At 38.7% G+C, this 26,845-nt stretch overlaps 1 protein-coding gene across 14 annotated transcripts in view; it reads right to left on the bottom strand.

Moving 5' to 3' along the window:
* Positions 1-26,845, bottom strand: part of PTK2 (protein tyrosine kinase 2) — a 357,696-nt gene that overhangs the window by 264,449 nt on the left and 66,402 nt on the right. For 7 of the 14 annotated variants that reach the window (XM_030937413.1, XM_030937420.1, XM_030937421.1 and 4 more), the window contains one exon: positions 16,021-16,109. The exons of 3 other annotated variants lie outside the window; for them this stretch is intronic. Coding sequence is in view for 4 of the 11 variants with exons in the window: in XM_030937408.1 (XP_030793268.1) it covers positions 10,570-10,669 (100 nt within the window). In the remaining 7 variants the exon portion in view is untranslated. Of the gene's footprint in view, positions 1-10,569; positions 10,889-16,020; positions 16,110-26,845 lie in introns of those variants that run through there. 4 more of the 14 variants (XM_030937409.1, XM_030937410.1, XM_030937411.1 and 1 more) reach the window with 2 other exon arrangements.

The following is a 26,845-nucleotide window of genomic DNA, read 5'->3' as shown; positions in this document are numbered from 1 at the left end:
CTCAACCTCCTTGACTCAAGCAATTCTCCCACCTCAGACTTCCAAGTAGCTGGAACTACAAGTGTCGCACCACTATGCCCAGCTAATTTTTTTTTTTGTATTTTTTGTAGAGCCGGAGTCTTGCCATATTGCTCAGGCTGGTCTCAAACTCTTGAGCTCAAGCAATCCACCCACCTCATCCTCCCAAAGCACTGGGATTACAGATATGAGCCACAGCACCCAGTGCTTTTCATTGTAGGTTTTTGTCTGCCTTTTTTTTCTGGCAATTTTATTTCATGTTGTATTGCTTTGTCATACATTGTAATATTTAGTGAACAGCAGGCACATTTTCCACATACAAACAACTGTTAACCATGTTGTCTGGTAATCAGGAAACAATGTTTTAAATACTTTTCAATCTTACATTTTAGATTTTGTTCACATCTAGTCTTTACACTGTTTTTTGAGAAACTGGTTTAATGTTTTCTGCTGATGTATATAATTTTCCCTTTGCAAAAGAGAAAAATGCTTGATTTTCAGAAATGCAATGTTAAGTGTGAGACACATTTATAGTCTGATTTTAATAGTATAATTTATAAAATACACAAATCTTAAAGTGAACAGCTCAATGACTTTTAAAATACACATATATACATACGTGTGTACATTTTATCTCCATCCTTATGACTACCACCCTAGACCGAGATACAGAACATTTCCATCAATGTTTTATTTTCATGTCCCTTTCTAATTAATACTACCCCACCGAAAGTGCTATTACTATCACTATAGATTAATGTTTTTCTTAAACTTTACATAATTAATCATATAAATAAACATAAAAAGGGAACATTTTCCAACTTATTTTATTAGAACACCAGTACCTTGATATGAAAACTTGATAAAATGATTACAAGGAAAAAAATTACAAACAGATACCCCTCATAAACATAGATACAAATAATCTGCACAAATTATTATCAAATCTAGCTATATAAAAATAGAATAGGCCAGGAGTGGTGGCTCATGCCTATAACACAAGCACTTTGGGAGCCTGAGGCAGGATGCTCTTTTGAGGCAAGAAGTTCAAGAACAGCCTGGGCAACAAAACAAGACCTTGGCTCTAGAAAAATGACTAAAATTTAAAAATTAGTCAGGTGTGGTGGCATGCACCTGTAGTCCCAGCTACTCAGGAGGCTGAGGCAGGAGGACTGCTTGAGCCCAGGAGTTCAAGGACATAGTGAGCTATGATCATGACACTGCATTCTAGCCTGGACAACAGAGTAACACTCTTGTCTCTATAAAAGAAAAAAACAAAAAATCAGGATAATACATCATGATCAAGTGGGGTTTATCTCAGCAACGCAGATTGTTTTAACATTAAAAACTAATTCATAGTTGAGTACAGTGGCTCGTGCCTATAATCCCAGGTACTCAGGAGGCTGAGGCAGCAGGACTTCTTGAGTCCAGGAGCTTGAGATCAGCCTGGGCAACACATTAACAGCAAGACCTCATTTCTCAAAAAATAAAGATAAATACAAATTTTAAACACCACAATTCATCACATAAAAATTAAAACAAAAAATTCATATGAGCAACTGAATAGATACAGAAAAAGCATTAGACAAAAATCAACAACCTCTCATAATTTAAAAAAAAAAAAGAAAGAAAGAAAGAAAAACCCTCTCAGAAACCTAAGAATTAAAAGCAACCTTTTTCAATTTGAAAAAGGGTATCTGCCAGGCACAGAGGCTCACGCCTGTAATCCCAGTGCTTTGGGAGGCCGAGGCAAGCGGATCACAACATCAGGAGTTTGAGACCAGCCTGGCCAATGTGGTGAAACTCTGTCTCTACTAAAAAATACAAAAATTAGCCGGGCTTGGTGGCATGCGCCTGTAGTCCCAGCTACTCAGGAGGCTAAGGCAGAGGAACAGCTTGAACCTGGGAGGTGGAGGTTGCAGTGAGCCAAGAGCGCGCCACTGCACTCCAGCCTGGGCGACAGAGCAAGACTCCGTCTCAAAAAAAAAGAAAAAGGATATCCACAAAAACTAAACAGACAAAACTAAAGTTAACATACTTAACACTGAACATGTTCTCCCTCAGGGGAAAAAAAAGGAAAATCTGTCTCCTCTTATCATTTCTCAATACTATAATAGAGGTCCTGGTCAAGGCAAAGACACATGAAGATATAAAGGTCAGAAAAGAAAACGGTTTTTATTTGCCAATAACACATTCAGATTTATTTTGATTTTCTATACTCAAATCACCAGAACTAATAAGTAAATTTATAATAAGGCTACAAGATAAACTAATAAGACAATCTACTTCTATACACTAGGCCAAGAATTGTAAAATTAAACTTTTTTTTTTTTTTTGACAGAGTCTCACTCTATTGCCCAGGCTGGAGTGCAGTGATGCAATCTTTGCTCACTGCAACCTCAACCTCCCAGGTTCAAGTGATTCTTGTGCCTCAGGCTCCTGAGTAGCTGCGTCTACAAGTACATGCCACCTCACCCAGCTAATTTTGTATTTTTAGTAAAGACAGGGTTTCGCCATGTTGGCCAGGCTGGTCTTGAACTCCTGGCCTTACGCGATCTGCCCACCTCAGCCTCTCAAAGTGCTGGGATTAGAGACGTGAGCCACTGAACCTAGCCAGAAAACTTAAAAGCCAAAAATTATTATTTACAATATCATCAAAAAACACCAAGACCGCCACATTAAGATCTATTACACATTGCTTAGAAAAATTAAACAAGACTTAAATAACTGGATATACAATGTCCATTACTGTATTGTTCAATATTGTTCGTAAGTCAATTCTCCCAAATCAATCCATAGATTCAACACAGCCCCAATTTTTGAAAAAGGGAAATATATTAATTCAACTTACCAACTGCTGAGACTTCCTATCCACAAGCCTACAAATTCAACTGAACACTGTATCAGTAACAAAAAATTAACCAAAATCTATGAGAATAAGAACGTGGAATATCAACCAAAAATATCATCAAATGAACCAAAGATTTCATTACTGTTTTAGTCAAAGAAAAAATTTACTAATCATTGGTTTCATTCCAACACCAAACTTCTATAAAACACTTAAAATATGACTCATTTTATACCATTTTTAAGAAAGAAAGGTATAATATAAAATAGGCCAGGCGCAGTGGCTCACGCCTGTAATCCCAGCACTTTGGGAGGCTGAGGCGGGTGGATCACGAGGTCAGGAGATCGAGACCAACCTGGCTAACACGGTGAAACCCCATCTCTGCCAAAAATACAAAAAATTAGCCGGCCGTGGTGGCGGGCGCCTGTAGTCCCAGCTACTCAGGAGACTGAGACAGGAGAATGGCGTGAACCTGGGAGGCGGAGCTTGCAGTGAGCCGAGATCGCGCCACTGCACTCCAGCCTGGGCGACGAGCAAGACTCCATCTCAAAAAAAAAAAAAAAAAAAAAATACAAATGTATTTTAGTTTACTTTTTTAGGTAAAGAAGTTAATATACACCTAAATCCATTTCTAAAATTATGTGAGCTACGAATCAATGACATTATAAAAATGTATGCAAATAATGTTCAAGTGCAAAATTAAAATATTCAGTGATAACTGTTTTAAAGTTAGATTTTTCTCTAACTGAAAACTATTAAAAAAAAAAAAACAGAAAACCATTGGATTTACAATAAATTCCTTGCAGTTTAAATAATTATAGATGAATCTGAAATCAAAGATTTGTGAACACTTTACAAAAATCAGTCACTGGCCGGGCGCGGTGGCTCAAGCCTGTAATCCCAGCACTTTGGGAGGCCGAGACGGGCGGATCACGAGTTCAGGAGATCGAGACCATCCTGGCTAACATGGTGAAACCCTGTCTCTACTAAAAAATACAAAAAATTAGCCAGACGTGGTGGCAGGCGCCTGTAGTCCCAGCTACTCGGGAAGCTGAGGCAGGAGAATGGCGTGAACCCGGGAGGCGGAGCTTGCAGTGAGCTGTGATCCGGCCACTGCACTCCAGCCTGGGCGACAGAGCAAGACTCCTTCTCAAAAAAAAATCAGAGTCACTAACCCTTAAAGCACTAGAAAGACCAAGTTTTGAGTTTTTTTTTTTTTTTTAATCTTTTATTTTAGGTTCGGGGTACATGTGAAGGTTTGTTATAAAGGTAAACTTGTATCACGAGGGTTTGTTGTACAGATTATTTCACCATCCAGGTGTTAAGACTAGTACCCAAGAGTTGTTTTTTTTTTTTTTTTTTTTTTTTTTGCTTCTCTCCTTCCTCCCTCTGCCCTCAAGTAAATCCCAGTGTCTGTTGTTCCCTTCTTTGTAGAACAAGTGTTTTTTAATTTCCACAAAAATCTCCATCACTCTCTCATTTGCTTCTAATGACTGAAACCTCTGTTGCTCCCAGAAGATTTAATTCATTCATCCATTTAAAATAAGAGTCTACTAGCCAGGCGCGGTGGCTCACATCTATAATCCCAGCACTTTGAGAGGCCGAGGTGGGTGGATCACCTGAGGTTGGAAGTTTGAGACCAGCCTGACCAACATGGAGAAACCTTATCTCTACTAAAAATACAACATTAGCCGGGCATGGTGATGCAAGCCTGTAATCCCAGCTACTCGCGAGGCTGAGGCAGGAGAATTGCTTGAACCCAGGAGGCGGAGGTTGCAGTGAGCCGAAATTGCGTCATTGCACTCCAGCCTGGGCAACAAGAGCAAAACTCCGTCTCAAAAAAAAAAAAAAAAAGTCTACTACGTCTTAGGCAGTAGGAAAGCAGCAATTAGCAGGACAGATAGGTTTCCTTTGTCTCATAGGGTGCACATTTCACTAAGGGACAGCAGCTAAACCAAAGTAGTAAATAAATAAACCATTAGGTATGTTAGATAGTGGTTAAGAGCAAATAGAAAGACAAGACAGAGAACAGGGATAAAGGTACAGTGACGGCAGGAGGATGAGTCCATTTTAAATAGTGGATCGGGCTGGGTGTGGTGGCACGCACCTGTAATCCCAGATTTTGAGAGGCTGAGGTGGGAGGACTGCTTGAGCCTAGGAGTTTGAGACCAGCCCGGATGACAGAGCGAGACCATGCCACATACATACATAGGTACATACATACATACATAGGGTGATCAAAGGAGGACACACTTTAGGGTTCCCATAAAACTTACTGCTCAAACCAGGACACTTAGAAGGTTGGGAGTGGGAATGCTAAACACAAGGAACACTGGTTCAATAAGCATAATATGGGACATGTTATTATTCTCCTTCACATAGAAGGTCATATTTGGGTAAAAACCCCATATCCAGGCTGGGCACAGTGGCTCATGCCTGTAATCCCAGCACTTTGGGAGGCCAAGGCAGGCAGATCACCTGAGGTCAGGAGGTCGAGACGAGCCTAGCCAACATGATAAAACCCGTCTCTACTAAAAAAAAAAAAAAACAAAAAAATTTGCAGGGTGTGGTGGTAGGTGCCTGTAATCCCAGCTACTCAGGAGGCTGAGTCAGGATAACCACTTGAAACTGGGAGGCGGAGGTTGCAGGGAGTCAAGATCACGCCACTGCACTCCAGCCTGGTGACGAGCAAAACTTGGTCTCAAAACACAAAAAAGAAACCTATCCACTGACAGCTCTAAAATTATATACAAAGAGGAAAAAACTGGGCAAAACTAGCAGTCTCTTCCCCAAATACTAATAATGAGGACCAGAAAAGAATATGAGATAAAGTTTAATACCCACTGCCTTATGTTTGTGGATGAGTTGATGTTACGAATATTCAAAATAGAAATGAAAAGGGAGAGTTCACCAGTCTTTCTGTTAAGACATCTGTTGAGAGAACCAGAATGAGGCATGTGTTTCCCACAGGAGGATATTTAAAGGCCAATTCACTCCTCTCATGGAGCTATTTTTAAGGAATGTGGATTAGAATAGATCAGCAAACTATGGCTTGTTTCTAGCGGGCCTCACTTTTAACCCATGCCTGTGTCTCTGGTTAAATCACCACCTCGTAGGCACGAAGAATTGGAAAGATAGCCGTAACCCTGTATTCACTCTGTTCTGGCCACAATGCCATTCTCCCCAGCAAGAGCCTTTGCTCTACCCATGCAATCGACTTGGAACTTTCTTTTCCCAAGTATCCACTTGGCTAACTCCCATATTTCCTTCAGGTCTTCAATAAAATGCACCTTTTCAATGCAGTCTACACCTAAACATTCTATATAATAAGACTGTCATCTGACCTCACCTTCACCGTAACATTTAACACCTTCTATCACACTAACCAATTTATTTACTTATTATTTTTGTCATTCACTGTTTCCCCTCACTTGGAAGAATAACTACATGAGGGAGTAGGTATCTCTGACTCACTGGCATATGCCAAGTACACTGGGCTTGGCACATACTTGGTGCTCATTAAATATCTGTGGAATGAATGAATGAATGAATGAACAGAACGAAAACATCTGAGAGTAGATGACATAGTACATATATCAAAATGCAAAAATTACACGAAATAGACAATTCCATTATGATCCTACCATTTTTCTATCTGGGTGTGTATGGCATAGTGATTAAGAATATAGGCACTGCAGTTAGATTCCCACTGTTCAGAATCTTGCTCTGCCTTTTATATTAGCTGAGCAACAATTGTCAAGTTATTTAATCTCTCAGTACCTCAATTATCTCATCTATAAAATGGCGATAACGATATTTCCCATCTCAGACAGCTTACAAACATCTGTGAGAATGGGACAACATGTATGTTTTTTGTGCATGTTTAATGCTCAGAACACAGCATGGCATGTAGTATTTCTGAGTAAGTTTTAGCTATTACTATAAGAAACACAGCTCTCTTTTAAAATGCCATGATTTGAGGTAAAGCAGAAAGAAACTGTAAAATTGGCCAGGCATGGTGGCTCACACCTATAATCCTAGCCCTTTGGGAGGCCAAGGCGGGTGGATCACTTGAGGTCAGGAGTTCGAGACCAGCCTGGCCAACATGGTGAAACGCCGTCTCTACTGAAAATACAACAATTAGCCAGGTGTGTTGGTGTATGTTTGTAATCCCAGCTACTTGGGAGGCTGAGGCAGGAGAATTGCTTGAACCAGCCTGGGCGACAGAACAAGACTCTGCCATGAAAGAAGAAAAGAAAAGAAAAGAAGGAAAGAAACTGCAAAAAATTCAGTGAGATATTAAAATAAATCTATAGGAATTAACAACAGCTCAAGACCAAAGTATCATTAGCCACCGACTATGGGCAGAGTGCTATGTTAAACCCGGGGTATACACTTTTACTCTAAGAGAAAAAAGAGAACACAAACTCAACAAAATTAGAATGGCCAAAAGTTTGACATGGAATATGTATTTCTGACAGTTCAATGATCCTAAAACTAGATTTACCTACAAAACACTGTATTAATCACAAGATTTTAGCTCTGAAAGAGCCTTTTAAAATCAAATCTAACCCTATATAGAATTTATTCATTCATTAAAGTAATAATCGTTTACGTCAACTATTTATCAAGAAGAAAAAAAAATGACACTATCTCTGTGAAGTTTACAGTCTAATAGAAGACAGAAATCCAAAAAAGTAAAATACATAATGACAAATCACAGTAAGTGCGATACAATACCAGAAGAAAAGGATATAGGAGGGAACACTAGAGAAAACTTGGTTTAGACCGAGAGGAATGAGAGCACTGGAGTGAGATTCCCAAGGTAATTTTTGCATTTTAATGTCAGTACCATGCATTCTACTCTGAGGTATTTTTCTTTGCACACTAGTCATTGATTCATTCAACAAATATTTAACAAACACCTAGTATGTGCCAAGCATATGGCAGTGAGTAAAAGATAAAGATACCTACTTCCTCATGGAGCTCATTTAAGCTGAGACCTAAAAGGTTAAGTAGGAGTTGGCTAGTCAGAGAATGCAGAGATGATGGCTCTAGGAAAGTGCAACAGAAGGTATAAAGGCCTGAGAGGAAGAGTTTGGGGTGTCTGAGGCACTGAAAAGACAAAATAATTGTGCTATTAATGAGCAACAGGACAAAGGCCCAAACCTGGAGAAATCAAGAGATCAGATCAGGATTTAACAACCAAATCTCTGAAACTCTTTAGTCCTTCCCAGCCTTTCAAAAACATGAAATAAATAATGTAAAAACTGATATAATCAAATAACTCCCCAAACAGGACTTTCTGCACTTGATAGTCTTGCAACCTAAAATAACACTGTGAACATTTACATTTAATTCAATATTCTGAATCAAAACTGTCTTTAAACCTAGAAAATCATGATGTAGTTGAACCCATGTTAAAACAAAGTCCTTTTTAATACTTTAAAATATAATCTTCCTTGGATGGGACCTAAGGTGGATTCTTTACACCAAATTCAACCGCACAATGAGCTTGGTTCAAACGCCCCAGAGTGCTTTAAGGATACCTTAAAGGTTTCAGTTCAAGGGATACAAATATAGTCTGCTCTATTATTTTTAGCTTGTCCTGGTATTTTATGTGTCTTCTTAAATTGGGACACTGCTGTGCTTTTTGAGGTTAATGTGACTGATAAAATCAAACGTGTGGTTTAGAATGTCTAACTGCAGACAGAGATTTGTATATTCTTTGGATTTGAGCTTTTTACTGTGTCTTTATCTACAAGTTGTAACTTTTATACTTGAATATAACCAATTCAGCCAATTCCTATATACCAACATCTTCGTCCTTATCACACAAAGTTAACCAGCATAAAAACAAGGTTTCCTGCCTTCCTGTCCTGGTACAAGAGTAACTTGAGGGGAGAGAGAGGAAGTTTACTAAGATAGTTACACACTGGGCAATCACAATGGAAGCAGTGTCTGCAGCACCAAGAAGGGACAGGATGACAGCTCCTCGGTTTTGTCAGAACCTCCTCTGAACAACTCAAAAGCAAAACCATGAGGAGATGGCTTGCTACAGCTCTACACAGGAAACTGATTCTGACCCTTGACACAATCCCTACCTTTTCCCATCTTTTATATGTGTGAGCTCTGTTCTCTCTTACCCATCCCTAACCTCCATCATAATGCATATTTCAGTTAAAAATAGTTTTATTCATTTGTTCTGACAGCCAGCAAACTTAATTGAAAAATAAGTTGTTTCCATCAATCGCTTTGGGGTGAGCAAAAACACTATAATTTCTTTTCTTCCAAAGTTCACAGTTTTAAAGTCACACTGAATAAAAAGAAATCCAGTAGCTGATAATTTAATATCCCACTGGTACTGGATGTGTACATCTTGAATCCAAGAAGGAAATCAGAGCCGTATTGTTAATCATCAGTGCTAACACAATGTTATCATACAATGGAGGTGGCAATATGCAAACGAACCCCAGCAAATCCAGGAAAAGACCAAAATTTTCAACAAGTATAGAATTCTTTGGCTATGAACACTATTGGTCACATTCACTTATGCTATACATTTCTGATGCTGAGAAACTAAAATTTTAAAAAGTTCCCATTCCCAAAACTCTGTAAAATCCAAGAGTGTGAATTTAACTCAGCAAAATATTTACTCTGAGGACCTAATTACACAATCAAGTGAACAAAGTGAATACTAAAATAGTTCTAATATCGCATGTTTTGTAAATGTTAAAAGCCTAGGAAAGAATCAATAGATGACAGCAACAACTAAATAAAAACCATTTTAATGGTGAAACTGTAATTTGGTGCTAACACACCAATACCCCAGTGGTACCAAAATTTTTACACCAAAAACTAAAATGAATCAGTCCATACCTCTACTTATAAAACCGCAGCCTTTTACAACAGTGCAGCTTCCTCCTTTTAAAAATCTTTCCTAAGTGGAGTAACATTATATTTAAATATATTTGAAATAATAATAAAAAACATTTTTACTATATTCTTCATTAAGAACTTTATTTCCTAACTTATACATTCTCTACTACTGTAAGCAAAACAGCTGATCTGCTTGTAGTCAAGCACAAATTACATAGCATTAACTTCTCAATATGTTTCCCAAATACTGTCTTGAATGTTACAATGAAAATGCTGTATTTTATATTTACATTTTTATGTGAATAAAAACCCTAAAAACATTAAGAAAGAAAATTGTTTATGCATGGTATTCCTAAGCCCACCTTACAATAACATGGAGTTTCAAATTGAATATACAATCTTTACAGTGAGTAAAGAAAACTAATTTTTAAAATAAAAAAATACATGTTACTCTTATTTCCTACAACCCTGTTTAAGTTAAAATTCCTCTCCTTTTTCCTTAAAAACTTCCAGATTACAGAATACACAGATGTCTTAAATTAAAAGAAAAAATAAACCTATTAAGAGACATGGGACAGAACATTAAAAGATAGCTTAATGCACTTAAAATTTGTTTCCATAAAAAATATTTTCATTTACTATATGAAAAGCTATCTCATTGGTTTCATGTAACAACTGTAAATCCATACCAAATCCATTTCCATTTTTCCTCAAAGTTTTAACTGTAAATATATTGAAATAAATTCTGAAAAACATTTATCTACCTTTTCGGTGCAAAAGCATGAATTTAAACAAAACTGAACATATTTTTAAGTTATTTATACCTTTAGCCCAACACACCGGAAATGGACTACAGCCGCTTTTCTCCATATAGATGGCACCTGCTGGTTTCAGGGCCTCTTGGCCTGCCAGTTCCAACAACATACACCCAATCCTATAAAGATCAAGCCAGGAGTCCGCACACAAAGTCCCAGTTCCTCGCTGTGATAGTATTTGCTTCGATCCACAAGCAAGACTAAGGTTCCCCTGTGTGCTCCTTTTTTCAGAGCTTGAAGCAAAATTTGGAAGGTGTTCCTTCTGTAATATTTTCCAGCAGCTTGAAGAATGCCTCTCAGTTACAGAATCTTCTCATGCTTCCGCAATCTGAAACACAGACCATCCTGGCTAGATTAAGCTACTGAATAGAATGAAACCAGCTAGTAATGTGACCCCATGGGTCTGTGTTCCTAGATTCATTCAGGGAAGGAGAAAGAGGGAGGGAAAAGAGGGAGGAGAAAAAGAAGGCCAGTAGCCAGTAACTTATTAATATGCTAATCTCACCCTTCTGTTCAATTCATCCAGCAGTTTTCTGTTTACATAACTGACAACCGATTCTAAAATCGAGTAAGCTGCAAATCAAGTCTGACCCAGATCATGTCTGTAGATGGCTTCTCAAACCATTTTTGTTTTCAAAGTCATGCCTTTGTCATTTTATTAACCTAATTCTTTATGACCTTAGAGTTAAAATAATTACTTTGATGAAATAAAAATCCTTTCTGGAAAAAAAATCCTGATCTATGTCTCTATGTCCATAGGTACCCAAATATTTTTGTGGTAAAATATTTTTCCTGGTTGGTACGCTCATAGTAAGTGTATAAATTTTAAAAACTCTCTCGAAAACAGAAAATCAAGAATTTGAGGTAGCCACATTCTTTAAAATTAGCTTAGGGAATATTGAGGGATCCAAGAGGCATGATTTCCTTTCTTAGTTTCAAAACATAAGCGAGTAATAAACTCATACTAAAGAAGACAGACAGAAAAACACCTTTACAATCTGTACTAGCAACTTTTTAAAATGCACAGCTACTTAGTTTTTCCATTCAAACTGTGAGATAGTCACGATCATCTCAAAAATTTAGCTATCTGAACACATTCCACTTCAGCAGTAAGATAATTAATAATGAGGCTCCTGGTGCCTTTGTCCTCTGAACATACATAAGACACACTGAGACTCTACAGTTCTAGGTTTCCCAAATGTGGGTAATTTTGTTAGTAGTACACTTGTATAAACCAATCAAAAATCAAGTATTTTACTTAACAGTGAAAATGACCGAGGCTTTGTTTACGAAGTCACTAACTTCTGAAAACAATAGCTTAACAAAGCCTGAGGAGAACAAGAGGCTTATTTGTGTCCAGTGATGCCCCAGGACAATTGTTTCATTTCCAACATGCTACTTTTGATGATGGCTTTGTCTCTAGGTTTACTTTCAAGCTCCTAATAGTAGCCAGAGTTCAAGTGACCTCTTCTATGCTCCACTGAAAACACATCATTCACCAGCGTGAACTCTGACCCCAGGGAACACTGGGAAGAAAGGGGCTCCAGAAAAACGCAAGCAAGCTAGAAAAAGAACAGAGGAAATAAGCAACTAGATAAACTAGAATACATGAAAAGAAATCCCCAGCCTCCACCATTACTAAGAGACCAAGACTGTAAAGGACCACTGCCATGATGGGAAGGATAAGAGCACATTCACCAGCAAGCATATCTGACCCACTCCCGTGAGAACGGACTGGAGTTTAATCTGAGCCATCGACTAACAGACTGCACAAATAATCCAAGCACACTGAGTCCATCTTGGAACTTATAGCTGTCAAAAGTTACAAAATAAAAGCTACCTTCATAGCAACCTACAATTATATTCTACACACTAAGTACTGATTACATGTAATTTTCCCATCTTTTAAGCAAACTTGGTATTACAATTCTTTTAAAAATGAGAGCACTGGCCGGGCGCGGTGGCTCAAGCCTGTAATCCCAGCACTTTGGGAGGCCGAGACGGGCAGATCACAAGGTTAGGAGATCGAGACCATCCTGGCTAACACGGTGAAACCCCGTCTCTACTAAAAAATCCAAAAAACTAGCCGGGCAAGGTGGCGGGCGCCTGTAGTCCCAGCTACTCGGGAGGCTGAGGCAGGAGAATGGCGTGAACCCGGGAGGCGGAGCTTGCAGTGAGCTGAGATCTGGCCAGTGCACTCCAGCTTGGGTGACAGAGCAAGACTCCGTCTCAAAAAAAAAAAAAAAAAAAAAAATGAGAGCACTAAGACTAAAGACAGGGTCATAGACTAGGAAGAGGCACAGGAGTTACCAGGCCCACTTGCTCATCTAGGATGCCAGGGTCTTCACACCACAGCACACCACCCCACCACAGGAAGGATTTTTTAGTCAGACTGAACACCTGCCACAGGACCAGGTGAGCAGGAGAGAGAGTGGTATAAGCACAGGGTGGTAGTGACTGGAGCTAATACAGTCGCAGTGACAGAGAGAACAAGAGAACAAGTGATGGAGAGAATGAGGGAGAGGGATAAACCTGGTTTCTGCGACTTTAAAGTGATCAGTAGATGGGCGCTTTCTCTCCTACCACTGTAACTACTTCATAATTTATTTCAATAATCTACCAAGCCCACTCGCTCATCTAAGATGCCAGGGTCTGCATACCACAGCACACCATCCCACCATAGGAAGGATTTTTTAGTCAGACTGATGAGCTGCCACAGGACCAGCTGAGCAGGAGAGAGAGTCATATAAGCACAGGGTGGTGGTGACTGGAGCTAATGCAGTTGCAGTGACAGACAGGACGAGAGGACAAACAAGAAAAGTGAATATAGAGAAGGAGGGAGAGGGATGAACCTGGTTTCTGTGACTTTAAAGCGACCAGTAGATGGGGGTTTTCTCTCCTATCCCTGCAACTACTTCATAATTTATTCCAATATCCAAATATCATCTCCTAATGTGCAAGATCTTGAGAGTATGGGAAGATGTTAAGATATGAAAGAGCATAAATTATCCAGGTCAGAGACCAAGGAGACTAAGCAAAGACCAGATTGAAACAGCAGCTATGGAAATGTTAGGAACCAACTCATGCCACAGAGAAGAGCTGAAGAGGATACAGGTGATACTGCTAGCAATAACCTATACCTTTTATCGAGCAACTATAGTTATATATAAAAAACTGCATTTAATCCATAACACAATCTCAGTGAAGCAGCTACTTCCCTGTTTTCACAGAAGACGAAAATGAAGTTCAGAGAGGCCAAGCAACGTGCCCAAGATCAAAGAGCTGCAAAATGAGGCAAGTACTGGCTAGTTTGGTGATACAGTGTTTATTATTTTCTTCCTGACAAATTATGCTTTTAAATTCCTAATCCAGTGACATCTTGAAAAGAATAGAAACAGACTACAGTTAATGGCAACGTAAGTGAAAAGGGGTAAGCAGTCCTCTATATTCCCTTATTTATGAATTCGACATACTAATATAAAAGCCAACCACTTATTTAAAAGTTGTGTGACCTTTACATGAAACTCTTTTAGTATTGGCATATTTTAAAGCAATTCTGGTAAATCCTACTTGAAAAGTAAGCTCTCATCTTTACCTTCTAGATATAACCAGAATACATGTATTTCTCACCACATCTCCTGGCCTTACCCCGGCCCAGGCTGCCTGGATTACAGCCATAGGCCTCCTACCTGGTCTCTCTGCTCCAGCTCTCACCGCCCTACACTCTGTTCACAACCCTTCTGAGTTGTGCACTGATCCTTCCAAAACATCAATCACACAATTTTACTCCTTTGCTTAAAACTCACCAACAGTTCCCCAACCTTCCCAGATTCAGCACCTATATACTTAGCACAGTCTGCAAGGTCGTGCATGATATGGCTCCCCTCTATCCTCAAGGATCCCCTAGTTTCCTTGGCACGAACCACACTGACATCCTTGCCACTCCCTGTCCACGTCAGGGACTCTGCACTGATGTCCCTCTATGTGGGACACTCTTGCCCCCGTGTTATCCACATGGCTTGCTCCCTTCCCCCTGCCACATCTATGCTCAAATGTTGCCTACTCAACGAGGCCTATCCAGACCACCCTGTCTGAAACTGCATGGCCCATCTTATTCCCACAGCACTTACAACTTTCTAAAACACCTCATGATTTACTTAAACATTCAGTTTATTGCCTGGCTGCCCCTACTACAATGCAAGCTCCGTGACAGAAGGAAATTCTGTCTGTCCTATACATATTGTCTCCAGGACCTTACTAAAATGGTTAAGATGTGTAGGCCATATTCCACTGACCCGCCTATCACCTCTGAGTAATGAGAAGATGGCAAAGAGAATTTTTCTTTTCAAGGCTATGGTCACAGAGAAGGTATACGTATGTCTGGACATCAGTGACAGTATGGCATGCCTCCATCCTGGGCACTGCTTCACTTCCAGATCTCAGTACAGTACAAAGGCTTGGTACATACTTATTGAATGAATAAGTGAATGAAACATTATGAAAACTTTGCTTTCTCAAGAATATGAGAAAAGAAAAACGGACATAAAGTCTAGGAAAATCATGTAGACTGCCTCTTCCCACCCCACATAAAAAAATAAATCACATAATTTTGTACTGATACTCCTATTAAAACTTTCACCACAAATTTTAATACAGCACAAATGAAAATAGTGTGTGAGATTACATAAAATCATCAGGGTTGCAAACAATGTTATACGCAAGATCAGTAAGCGTAACACAGAACTCTAAATCTCTTCATATGATGTACAATTTTGTCCAATGTGACTTACCTACAAAACCCTGACCATATACGAGAAGGTCCCCAGGAATGAACTATTAGGAAATGAACTACTTGTAAATGTCACCAAAAGCAGTTCACAAAATACCAGCCTAACTTTCACATTTCTCATATAATTGTCATAATTTTGTCTCTCTTAAGGAATACCAAACACAATGGCAGCACTACTTGGCAAAGTAAAGCACTGATAAATACTTTTATGCCAATCGACAGGAGGAATGTAAAAAAAAATTATTATTCATATCATACATGTATACTTCTAAATATATCATCTTTCACCTCTTTTATGTTTGCATCAATCAGGGAGATACAGATTTAAATAACTTCGACAGTTTTACAATATGGTTCCTCCAATTAGCACTTGATAATTACAATATATCCTAACTTTAGAATGTCAGGTATCCTATACTGCGCTCATTTCCAGTAAGATTACTAATTACCATTCCTGTCATTTTGTCTTGCTGTTTCCACCATGAAAACAATTTTTCAAAAATTTTAGTCTATCAACAAAAATTATGACTCGGTTAAGACCAAAGAAATATTAGTCATAATAAATCTAATCACCTTCCAAAGACAAACAACAGGAAATACCAACAAATTCCAAAAGGTGACAGTATTGCATTATTCACTTTCTTTGCAAAGTTTCTTAACAATTACTATACCTCCCTTCCGTTATTCTTGAGGAGCTCTGGGGAAACTGCAGAAGGCACTGAATTTGTAACTGGAAGATGCAAAGGAGCCCCAGTTCTGCCTGTGAGACAAAGAAAATCATTTCAACATCCTGAACTTCAGTTTCTTCATCAGTAAAATGAGGAGAGCAATACCTATCACTTATTGAGTACTACGTGCCAGTCACAAAATAGCATAATAGCAACGCTAGCTAATAATAATGAAAATATAATTTTGACATGATGATACCAAGTGAATGCTAACTCTGTACCAAGCCTTCTTCCAAGAACTTTAAAAATGTTGACTCATCTACCTATCACAACAAACTACCCATGGGGTAGATACTGTTATCCCCATTTTACAAATGAAGAAATCAAAGCACAGAGAGACCAGGTAACTTAAATTCACAATGTCACAGAACTTTTGAGTTGCAAAGCTGGAAATCAAACTCATGCAGTCTAGCTACAGAGTCCATGTACTTCACCAATTTGCTGCAGTGCTTTCCACCTATTTTCTCAATTAATACTTTTAACAACCAACAACATAGATATTACAATTCATGTATGACACATGAACAAACTGAGGAAGAGATAAATTAAGTAACATACCTAATATTACAACTAATTGGTTGCAGAGCTGGGATATGCATCAGGCACGTGGACACCAGTCAGATGACACAGTTAAACCACCACCTATAGTATCACCTACCTCCATATGCTATAAAGGTTTCCAGAGAAGAGTCTGGAAACAGGCCTACAAAGGGCAAATGAATCACAGTGAGGACCAACGGGACAAAGAAAGGAAGAGAAGAAACACAGCAAAGAATATGGGACAGATTAAGCTGCTCTTATCCCCATGCAACATCCTAATTCACCAAATCGTGAGGCTCATGTGATAGCCCTCTGGTGTCAGTAATCCTGCCCCAATACAAATTCAGATAAAAGTCATCACACTACCTGCTAGACATGTAGCTGGTACTTGACAGATGTATCAAAATCACCAGAAAATAACTATAACCACTAAATTAAGCAACAGTGAAATACAAAAAATAGACGGGAAAATGCAACTCTTACCATGAAAATCTTATTTAATATTTCTGTCAATTGGGTAAGACAATAAAATGTGTATTCTCAAGTACCTCTAAAATTAATGGCAGAAAAACTATTTCATTATCTAATAAGGCAAAAACAACAAAACCCTGGCCTTATTAATCTAAGCAGTATTTTCACGGACTCTAATTAATGACAATTTCTTATTTTTGTTTTGCCATATAGACAGAGATCAAAGCTAAATTCCAGATTTAGAAACTGTTGAGAGGTTAACTGCTGTAATTGCTTTTTTCTTAAAGGCTCCTGAAATCTGTAAGAAGATGTTGCATTCGTTTTTCAGATGCAGTGGTAGAAGCATGACAACACAGGACAGAATAAGAAGCTCGCCGGGCGCGGTGGCTCACGCCTGTAATCCCAGCACTCTGGGAGGCCGAGATGGGCGGATCACGAGGTCAGGAGATCGAGTCCATCCTGGCTAACACGGTGAAACCCGGTCTCTACTAAAAATACAAAAAATTAGCTGGGCGTGGTGGCGGGCGCTTGTAGTCCCAGCTACTAGGGAGGCTGAGGCAGGAGAATGGCGTGAACCCGGGAGGCGGAGCTTGCAGTGAGCTGAGATCTGGCCACTGCACTCCAGCCTGGGCGACAGAGCGAGACTCTGTCTCCCAAAAAAAAAAAAAAAAAGAAGCTCACCAAAAATTTCAATCTATCCATACATGTTATAAAACAGAGGGTTTTTTTTTTTTTTTTTTTTTTTTGCTTATACTGACCATAATAATGCAAATATCAAAAGGCAATCCAGTAGTTATTTAACACTAACGTTGTCCAAAAGAAACACAGAACTTTTATTTTATGGAAAATGCATATACACACATGCAACTTATTTAATCACTATCAATTTTTTTTACCCTATAAATGCAATTTATCCACAGTTTGACTGCTCACCTTATTTAACAAATAGCAACAGTATCAAGCAATTGTGTCTTTCCAAGTTAGGTTAACTTTCCAAGCTAACTGAAGCAGAGAAAAACACTGATAAGGCTGTAAAGGCTCTGGGTTATTTGTCAGAAATTGGGCTTTGCAGTCACAAACATATTCATACTGGCTTGGGGGTCTGATGGTGTCAGGAGGACCCCTTGTGGTGAATGTAAATCCCTTCTACAACCTGCATTTCTCAGCTAAAAGTAAAAAGTCAACAATATACATTTTAAATTTATCTCTCATGACGGCCTGAAAAAGCTAACCATTACTACAGACTCCATACTCTGTATCAGGCCAGGCGCGGTGGCTCACGTCTGTAACCCCAGCACGTTGGGAGGCCAAGGCAGGTGGATGACCTGAGATCAGGAGTTCAACACCATCCCAACACGGTGAAACCCCATCTGTACAAATACAAAAAATCAGGCAGGTGTGGAGGCGCATGCTTGTAATCCCAGCTACTTTGGCGGATGAGGCAGGAGAATCGCTTGAACCTGGGAGGTGGAGGTTGCAATGAGCTGAGATTGTCCAGTCTGGGCAACAAGAGCAAAATTCCATCTCAAAAAGAAAAAAAAAAGTGTATCTATGTGTATATATCAGTAGCATCTAGTGTGGATCTATTCCTCATCATATCTATATTCCAAGCAACAGACATAAATAAGCTTTTCTTCTTTCCAAACGGAGCTACACAGTAGTTGGCTTTTTTGGTCAATTTCCCTCCCGTATGCTTTTGGTTTTGTCATGCTGGTATGAATGGATGCTATTCCAGCTTAACAAGAGATTTCAGGAGTCACTTTTCTAATTCTATCTAAAAATGTGTATCATTAAGAAATGTTAAAACCAACCTAACACCCATTATAATAGCTGCTACTTTTTTAAAAAATAGAAAATAAGGTTTGGCAAGGATATGAAGAAATCGAAACCCTTGTGTATCGCTGATGGGAAGGTAAAATGGTACAACTGCTATGGAAAACAACATGGAGGCTCCTAAAAATATTGAAACTAGAACCACCATAAAGATTCAGTAATCCCACTTCTGGGTATAATCCAAGGAATTGAAAGCAGGGTTTGGAAGAGATATCCAAACACCCATATTCATAGCAGCATTATTCACAATAGCCAAAAGGTAGAAGTAACCCAGGTGTTTGTCCACAAATGAATAAAAAGTATGTGGTATATAAATTCAATGAAATACTATTCAGCCTTAAAAAGGAAAGAAATTCTAACACATGCTGAACCTTGAGGACATTATGTTAAGTGAAATAAGCCAGTCACAAAAGAATAAATAACATATGATTCCACTTATATAACATACCTAACACAGTCAAACTTATGGAAGTAGGTAGTAAAATGGTAGTTTCCAGGGGATGGGGCTGGAAGGAGAGAAGCTGCTTTATGGGCATAGAGTTTCGCATTTTCAAGATGAAAAAAATTCTAGAGATCTGTTTTACAAAAATGTAATATACTTAATACTACTGGAACAGTAGACTTAAAAACTGGTAAATGTCAAATTTCAAATTTTTTAAAATTCATTTTTATCACAATTTTTTAACTTAAAAAATGTTAAAATCATTTTTAAAGAGTAAATCTCATTTATATTTTACAACAAATCTGCAAATATAATTATGTTTACTGTTATAAAAGAGAAAAGCTTTGAGAGCTTAAGAACAAGTCTAAAGTGAAAGAGACAGGAAAAAGAGACAACAACCAATCACTGACTAAGGGCTTAATATTGTTCCAGCCCTGTATAAGGTGGCTTTATGTGTATGTGTTTTAAAATGTGCTCCCCTAATAAACTTGGAAGTATTACTAATATCATCATTTTCAAGAAAAAGAAAACTGAGGCTCACATACACAAGTAAAGGACTTGTGACACAATTAGACTGTAAAAGTAAAATGTCAAAGCCACATGCAACTCTGAAGCCCAAATCATCTTCTCCATCACCCTAAATTTAAAGGTCCATTCAGTTTATTTCAAGTATCCTAAAACTCAGACTCAGCCACACAGTATTAGATGTGTGACCCTGGCACTTTTTTTTAACTTTCTCTCTATAACTTAGTTTCTTGTCAGTTAAATAAAGTTTAAAATGGTATGTATTTTTCACAATTATGATAATTAAATATTATAAGCATAAAGGGCTTTGAGAGCACCCATAATAAAGGCTCCGTGTCACTGTAAGTGCATCATTACTGTCTGCCTCTTCTGTGCATAGGCAATAAATTAAGCAGTAGGGATCCCAAAATAATTGGAACAGAGTCCTATCCTAAAAGGAGTTCACAGACCATCAGAAGACAAGCACACAAATCAGAGTACCCAGAAGTCTAACTTCTGGGAGACTGATCTAATAAACCTCCAATAAATCTTCTCTAAGTCTGAAGGCAGTTTGAGGCTTATAATAGGTTTATTTGTAATACTGAAACACTGTTAACAGCCTACATGCTTGATAGAAGGGGAGTGAATAAATAAACCTCGGAACATCAGAATGAATGACTATTTTTAAATGGTGTGTCTGAAAATTTTTCACTAACACTGGAAAATACTCATTAACAACAACAACAACAATGAAAACGTATCAAAAGAGGCAGCTCCCATTCCTAAATTGCAAAGATTTCAAGAGAAATAGATATTTGAAAACTCCTTTTTCTTCTGTCCTATGTTCCAATGCACCACACTCTTGCTGATCTCTCTTTACTTCTTATTATTTTGGGTTTTTGTAGCTTCTTAAGGTAAAAACATAGATAATTTACTATTTTTTCCTTTTAGTTATATAAGCACTTAAAGTTACAAAGTTCCCTAAGTACTCTTTCAAGCTGCATGATAAAGACTGATGTTATATTTTTACTATTCTGTTTCAAATAACTTTCTAAATTTGAAACATTTTCTAATTTCTCTTTTGATTTTAGACTCATGTATTATTTAGAAAGGTATTTCATTTCTAAGTACCAAGGACTTTACTGGATATTGTTTCTTTAATGTATTTGCTTTGTATGTTCATTTATTCTTTTGATCAGAAAATACACCTGCATGATATATTTGCTATGAGTTTAACTGGAAAAAAAGAAAATACAGGCCAGGAGCAGTGACTCACATCTGTAATCCCAGCACTCTGAGAGGCTGAGGTGGCGGATCTAGGCCAGAAGTTCAAGACCAGCCTGAGTAACATGGTCAAAGCCCCATCTGTACTAAAAATACAAAAATCAGCAGGGTGTGGTGGCACACACCTGTAACCCCAGCTACTCAGGAGGCTGAGGCACAAGAATTGTTTGAACACAGAAGGCGAAGGTTGCAGTGAGCCGAGATCGCACCACTGCACTCCAGCCTGGGCAGCAGAGCAAGAATCTGTCTCAAAAAAATAAGAAAAGAAAATACAATTATTAAATACATGGGGCCGGGCGCGGTGGCTCAAGCCTGTAATCCCAGCACTTTGGGAGGCCGAGACGGGCGGATCACGAGGTCAGAAGATCGAGACCATCCTGGCTAACCCGGTGAAACCCCGTCTCTACTAAAAATACAAAAAACTAGCCGGGCGAGGTGGTGGCGCCTGTAGTCCCAGCTACTCGGGAGGCTGAGGCAGGAGAATGGCGTGAACCCGGGAGGCGGAGCTTGCAGTGAGCTGAGATCCGGCCACTGCACTCCAGCCCCGGGCGACAGAGCGAGACTCCTTCTCAAAAAAAAAAAAAAAAAAAAAAAAATACATGGTACAAAATTCAAATGGATACGCAATGAACCATAAGCATCACCCCCCACTGCACCCTATTTTCTTTCCATCACATTCTCTCTAGATAGAATCACTGTTCCTCATTGTTTGTGTAACCTTCTAGAGGTGTTCCATGCATATACAAGAGCACACATATGCAGATACAGTTGCTTTTGCATTACACCAACATAATGCATTTTACATACTCTTCTATACCTTCTTAAAACTTACTTTAAAATATATCTTCAGCCTAGGCAACAAGATGAAACCCCATCTCTATAAAAAAATACAAAACAATTAGCTGGGCGTGGTGGCGCCTGCCTGTAGTCCCAGCTGTTCAGGAGGCTGAGGTGGGAGGACTGCTTGAGACAGAGGAGGCTGAAGCTGCAGTGAGCCATGATTGTGCCACCGCACACCAGCCTAGATGACAGAACAAGACCTCATGGTTTTTTTAAAAAATTAAAAAATTGAAAGTATATTGCTCATTATAGATTTTTTTGCATACATTTTTGATTCTTAAAAATACCGTAGGCCACGCGCAATGACTCATGCCTGTAATCCCAGCACTTTGGGAGGCCAAGGCAGGAAGATCACTTGAGCCCAGGAGTTCAAGACCAGCCTAGGCAACATAGTGAGACCCCATCTCTACAAAAAAATTTTAAAATAGCTGGTTGTGGTGGCACACACCTATAGTCCCAGCTTGGGAGGCCGAGGTGGGAGGACTGCTTGAGCCCAGAAGGTGGAGGTTGTAACGAGCCGTGATTGGGCCACTGCACTCCAGCCTGGGTGACAGAGTGAGACCCAGTCTCAAAAAAAAAAAAAAAAAAAAACTGCATTAAATTATTATTCATCTTAATTACTGAGGTTTTTGGTGACTCTTTAGATATTATGTCAAGACAAATGCCTCAGCCTAGTCCTGGCACTGTCCAAAGATCCACTTCCACATTCTCCTCAATCACGTGACTCTCAGGGGTTTGTGAAACTAGAAATGTTTCTGCTCAATGCATGTTAAATATGATCACTCAATTTTTAAAGTTCCACTCTAAGAATAAAGATATTTAACATTTCTTTTTTTTTCTTTTCTTGAGATAAAGTCTGTTGTCCAGTTTGGAGTGCAGTAGTGCCATCTCAGCTCACTGCAACCACTACCTCCCAGGTTCAAGCAAATTCTCATGTCTCAGTCTCCCAAGTAGCTGGGATTACAGGCACCCACCACCAAGCCAAGTTTATTTTTGTATTTTTTAGTAGAGATAGGGTTTCACCATGGTGGCTAGGCCGGTCTCGAACTCCTCACCTCTAGTGATCCGCCCGCCTCAGCCTCCCAAAGTGCTAGGATTACAGACATGAGCCACCATTTCTTTTTTCAAGGACCAGAACTACAGTAAGCAAAACTGTCAAAGTCATATCTACTTTAATTGAAATAATTACAATGTAATTTTTACAATGGACCAGTAAGCTCTTGAATTCATAAAATGTCTGAACTTTAAAGGAAGCCACATAAAAACTTGTTAGCAAAATCAATAAATTATGGATATTTGCATCATCTATGATACAGCAGAAATAATGTATTCATTCACTCTTTTTCTGTCCAATGATCCTGACTAACAGCAGCTAAAATCAGCTGCTTCATCAGGGCACAACAGAAGACAAACGAGATGGGGGTTTGTATACAGCTAACTTACTGAGAGTCCTCTTTCCCCTGCCCTTTTTTTTTTTTTTTTTTTTTTTCCTGAGATGGAGTCTTGCTCTGTCGCCCAGGCTGGAGAGCAGTGGTGCCATTTCGGCTCACTGCAACCTCCGCCTCCTGGGTTCAAGTGATTCTTCTGTCTTAGCCTCCCAAGTAGCTGGGACTACAGGTGTGTGCCACCACGCCCAGCTAATTTTGTATTTTTAGTAGAGATGGGGTTTCGCCATGTTGGCCAGGCTGGTCTTGAACTCCTGACCTCTGGTGATCTGCCCACCTCAGTCTTACAAAGTGCTGGGATTATAGGTGTGAGCCACCGCACATGGCCCCCTGACTCTTTAAAACCAGGATCTCTAACAACAATAATCAAAAAAAAAAAAGAATTGAGATTTCTAAATCTAAGACAGATGCAACACGTGGCAATAGAAGAGCATTTCCTTTAGAAAAAAATAGAAAAACTGCATGAAATATAAAAATCATCTCTTTGAAGACAGCAAGAACAGGAGGGGCTAAAAAACTTCAAAACCACAGAAGTTCAGCTGATCTTCTGCAGTTACTTTTACCTTTAGTATATATTTACCAATTCTGAGAAGAAGAAGGAGGCGGAGAATCTAGCCTGTGCATTCACAGAAAACTGCTGCCAGAAGACAGAAAAATCAGGCAAGGTTTTGGTAGGCTAAATCCTAGAGCATTAGTATTCCTACTGTATAAAGGTATATTTATTGTCAAATATTACTCAGCAATAAAAAGGAATGAAGTACTGATACATGCTACAACATGGATGAACCTTGAAAACATTATGCCAAGTGTTAGAAGCCACAAAAGAATACATACAGCATGATTCCTTTTATACAAAATGTACAGAATAGGCAAATCTATAAGAAAGTAGATTAGTGGTCCTTGGGCTGAAGATAAGGAATAAAGAGTGATTGCTGGTGGGTATGGGGTTTCCTTTTGGGGTGACAGAAATTTCTAAAATTGATGGTGGTGATTGTACTCATTGTATAGTATGTGAATTATATGTCAATTAAAAAAAAGACACAAAGCCTCTAAAGGCAGTGAGTAGAGATTTTCAAGTCTTATAAGACAAAGATTAAAGTTCCACACAAGAAGAAAAGGAAAAGGAACCAATAAATATAAAATAAATGACACAGAGCTAAAGGACAAAAAAATACCTTCAACAAATAAAAGCCACCAGTTGGTATTCAGAAACAGTAAGTTCTAGAAGATCAACCAAGAAAGAAAAAGAAATACAAATAAATAACTAAAATTCCTAAAGGAACTATAACATTACAGAAATCATACATCTAACAAATCATTGCTCTAAAATCTTGTTTACAATTATAAGAAATTGAAAATAAACCCTTGGCTTTCCCCCCAAAACCTAATCCTGAAACAGATTTTCCCAAATCAGTAAATAGCATTGGGGTCAGTGTCATGTGCCTGTAGTCCCAGGTACTCGGGAGGCTGAGGCAGGAGGATAGCTTAAGGACAGGAGTCTGAGACTGTCAGCATGTCATGATCATGCCTGTGAATAGCCACTGCACTCTAGCATCCTGGGCAACATAAGGAGACTTTGTCTCTAAAAGCTAAAATTTTAAAAAAAATTTTTGAAAGTAGCAACTACATTCTCCTAGCTGCTAATGAAAATACCTTGACATCATCCTTGATTCCTTTTCTTTAGAACACAACCATCCCAACAAGTCTCTTAAAATTTACATCATGCCTCTGCTCAAGATCCTCCAGTGGCTTCCCATCTGACTCAGAACAAATGCACAAGACCTTACAATGGCCCAGAACACTCTAAGAGATCTAAACCACCCATGAGAAATAACACCTCCCCAGTGTTTCTGCTACACGGCCTCAAAGTTTTAAACAAGCAATGTTTATCGAGTTATATTCTGCTAAGCCTCTGCTATGATAGTGATGAAATTTTCTGACCATCTGTTATTATAGACTGACTCCTATTTTCTGCATATAAAGTTCACTTCTGAAAACAACTCTCTATTGATCTCTCACAAGATGTTTTCTTTTCTGTAGGGAAAAGAAAGAGAGCTCAAAATGGAGTTAGAGATTAGACTGTTACTGTGTTTACACAGAAAAAGAAGACATTAAAAACTCCATTTTGATCTTTCTTTTCCCTGCACTTTTCTACCAGTTTTTGATAATTACTTGTACTTGCTACCCTCAAGCCAAATACTGAGTGTCTTGAACAAAATTTCACCTTTTCTTAGCAACAATAACTATCCCCTTTCCCAATGTTTTATAGTTTTAATTTGCTCAATGTTTAAAATAAGTTACCTGTTAAGACTGGAAATAATCTTATTTCCTGGAGTTAAGACACAATTTTATTCAAATGCAGTTTCTCAACTTACAGTGTGACCTTCAACAAGGCATTCTCATCTCTGTAAGTACTATTTGTAGAAAGGGCATAAACTACATACAAGGACTGTTCTAAGAGTAAAACATCAGGCATTTACGTGACAGCCTGTATAACTTGACAATTCCTATAAGGGAACTATGCAGGGATACCTGTCCAGCATCATTTATTTACTTAGCCAACTTCTACAGAACCATGAATCTGAGTGTTTCAAATAGTAGGGGGTACAATTACCTTGCACCTCTTTTCCATCACCACACAACCCCAACACTAACCTACTGAAGTACGCTAGTCCCTTGTTACCAGTCAATAGAGGAAGAATAAGAAGAATTTTCCCCAAGACGAACTTGTGGTGCAGAAAGAAGAAAGTAGAGAGAAGCAAGGTATCACATCTGAAACCAACCCAACCCCTGGAATTCCAAATTACTTAAAATGACATGTGCTTTTTCTAATATGAGGTGTGCTTCTGCCATTTGCAACCCAAAATTTCTTGACTAATAAAATCCATAAACTGAGTCCTACAAACTAACAACGTTCCCAATCACCCAAAACCAGGCTAAAAGGATTATTCTTCCATTAATTCTGCTAAGAATTATTTAGTGAGCACCTACTATATGCCAAACATTGTTCTAGATATCATAAATACATCAATGTGTGTCAAAGACAGGGATATATGCATGTAAAATGTGCTGATAAACATTTAACAACCAGCTCTGCAGGGACTGAAAGGGAGAAGCCCCAATTTGTGGTACCTGCTGATTTCTGTGTATCTCTTGGTATACATGTGCACATATTTCTGTTTCATATGCACATGGGAATGGAACCACTAGATCACAGAATGTGGACATGTTTAATGTTTAGTAGGTACCGACAAACTATTGCCCAAAGTAGGTGTACAAATTTATGCTCCCATCAATAGTGTATGAGAGTTCCCATTGCTCTCTAATAGTCAAAAGCAAAAGTGAAACAAACAGACTTGAACTCCCAGGCTCAGCTGATCCTCCTTCCTCAGCTTCCTGAACAGCTGAG

The sequence above is a fragment of the Rhinopithecus roxellana genome, chromosome 9 (assembly GCF_007565055.1).
Source record: "Rhinopithecus roxellana isolate Shanxi Qingling chromosome 9, ASM756505v1, whole genome shotgun sequence".
Classification (NCBI taxonomy): Eukaryota; Metazoa; Chordata; class Mammalia; order Primates; family Cercopithecidae; genus Rhinopithecus; species Rhinopithecus roxellana.
The sequence above is the reverse complement of the archived record's forward strand: the minus strand, read 5'-3'. Positions and strand labels throughout refer to the sequence as shown.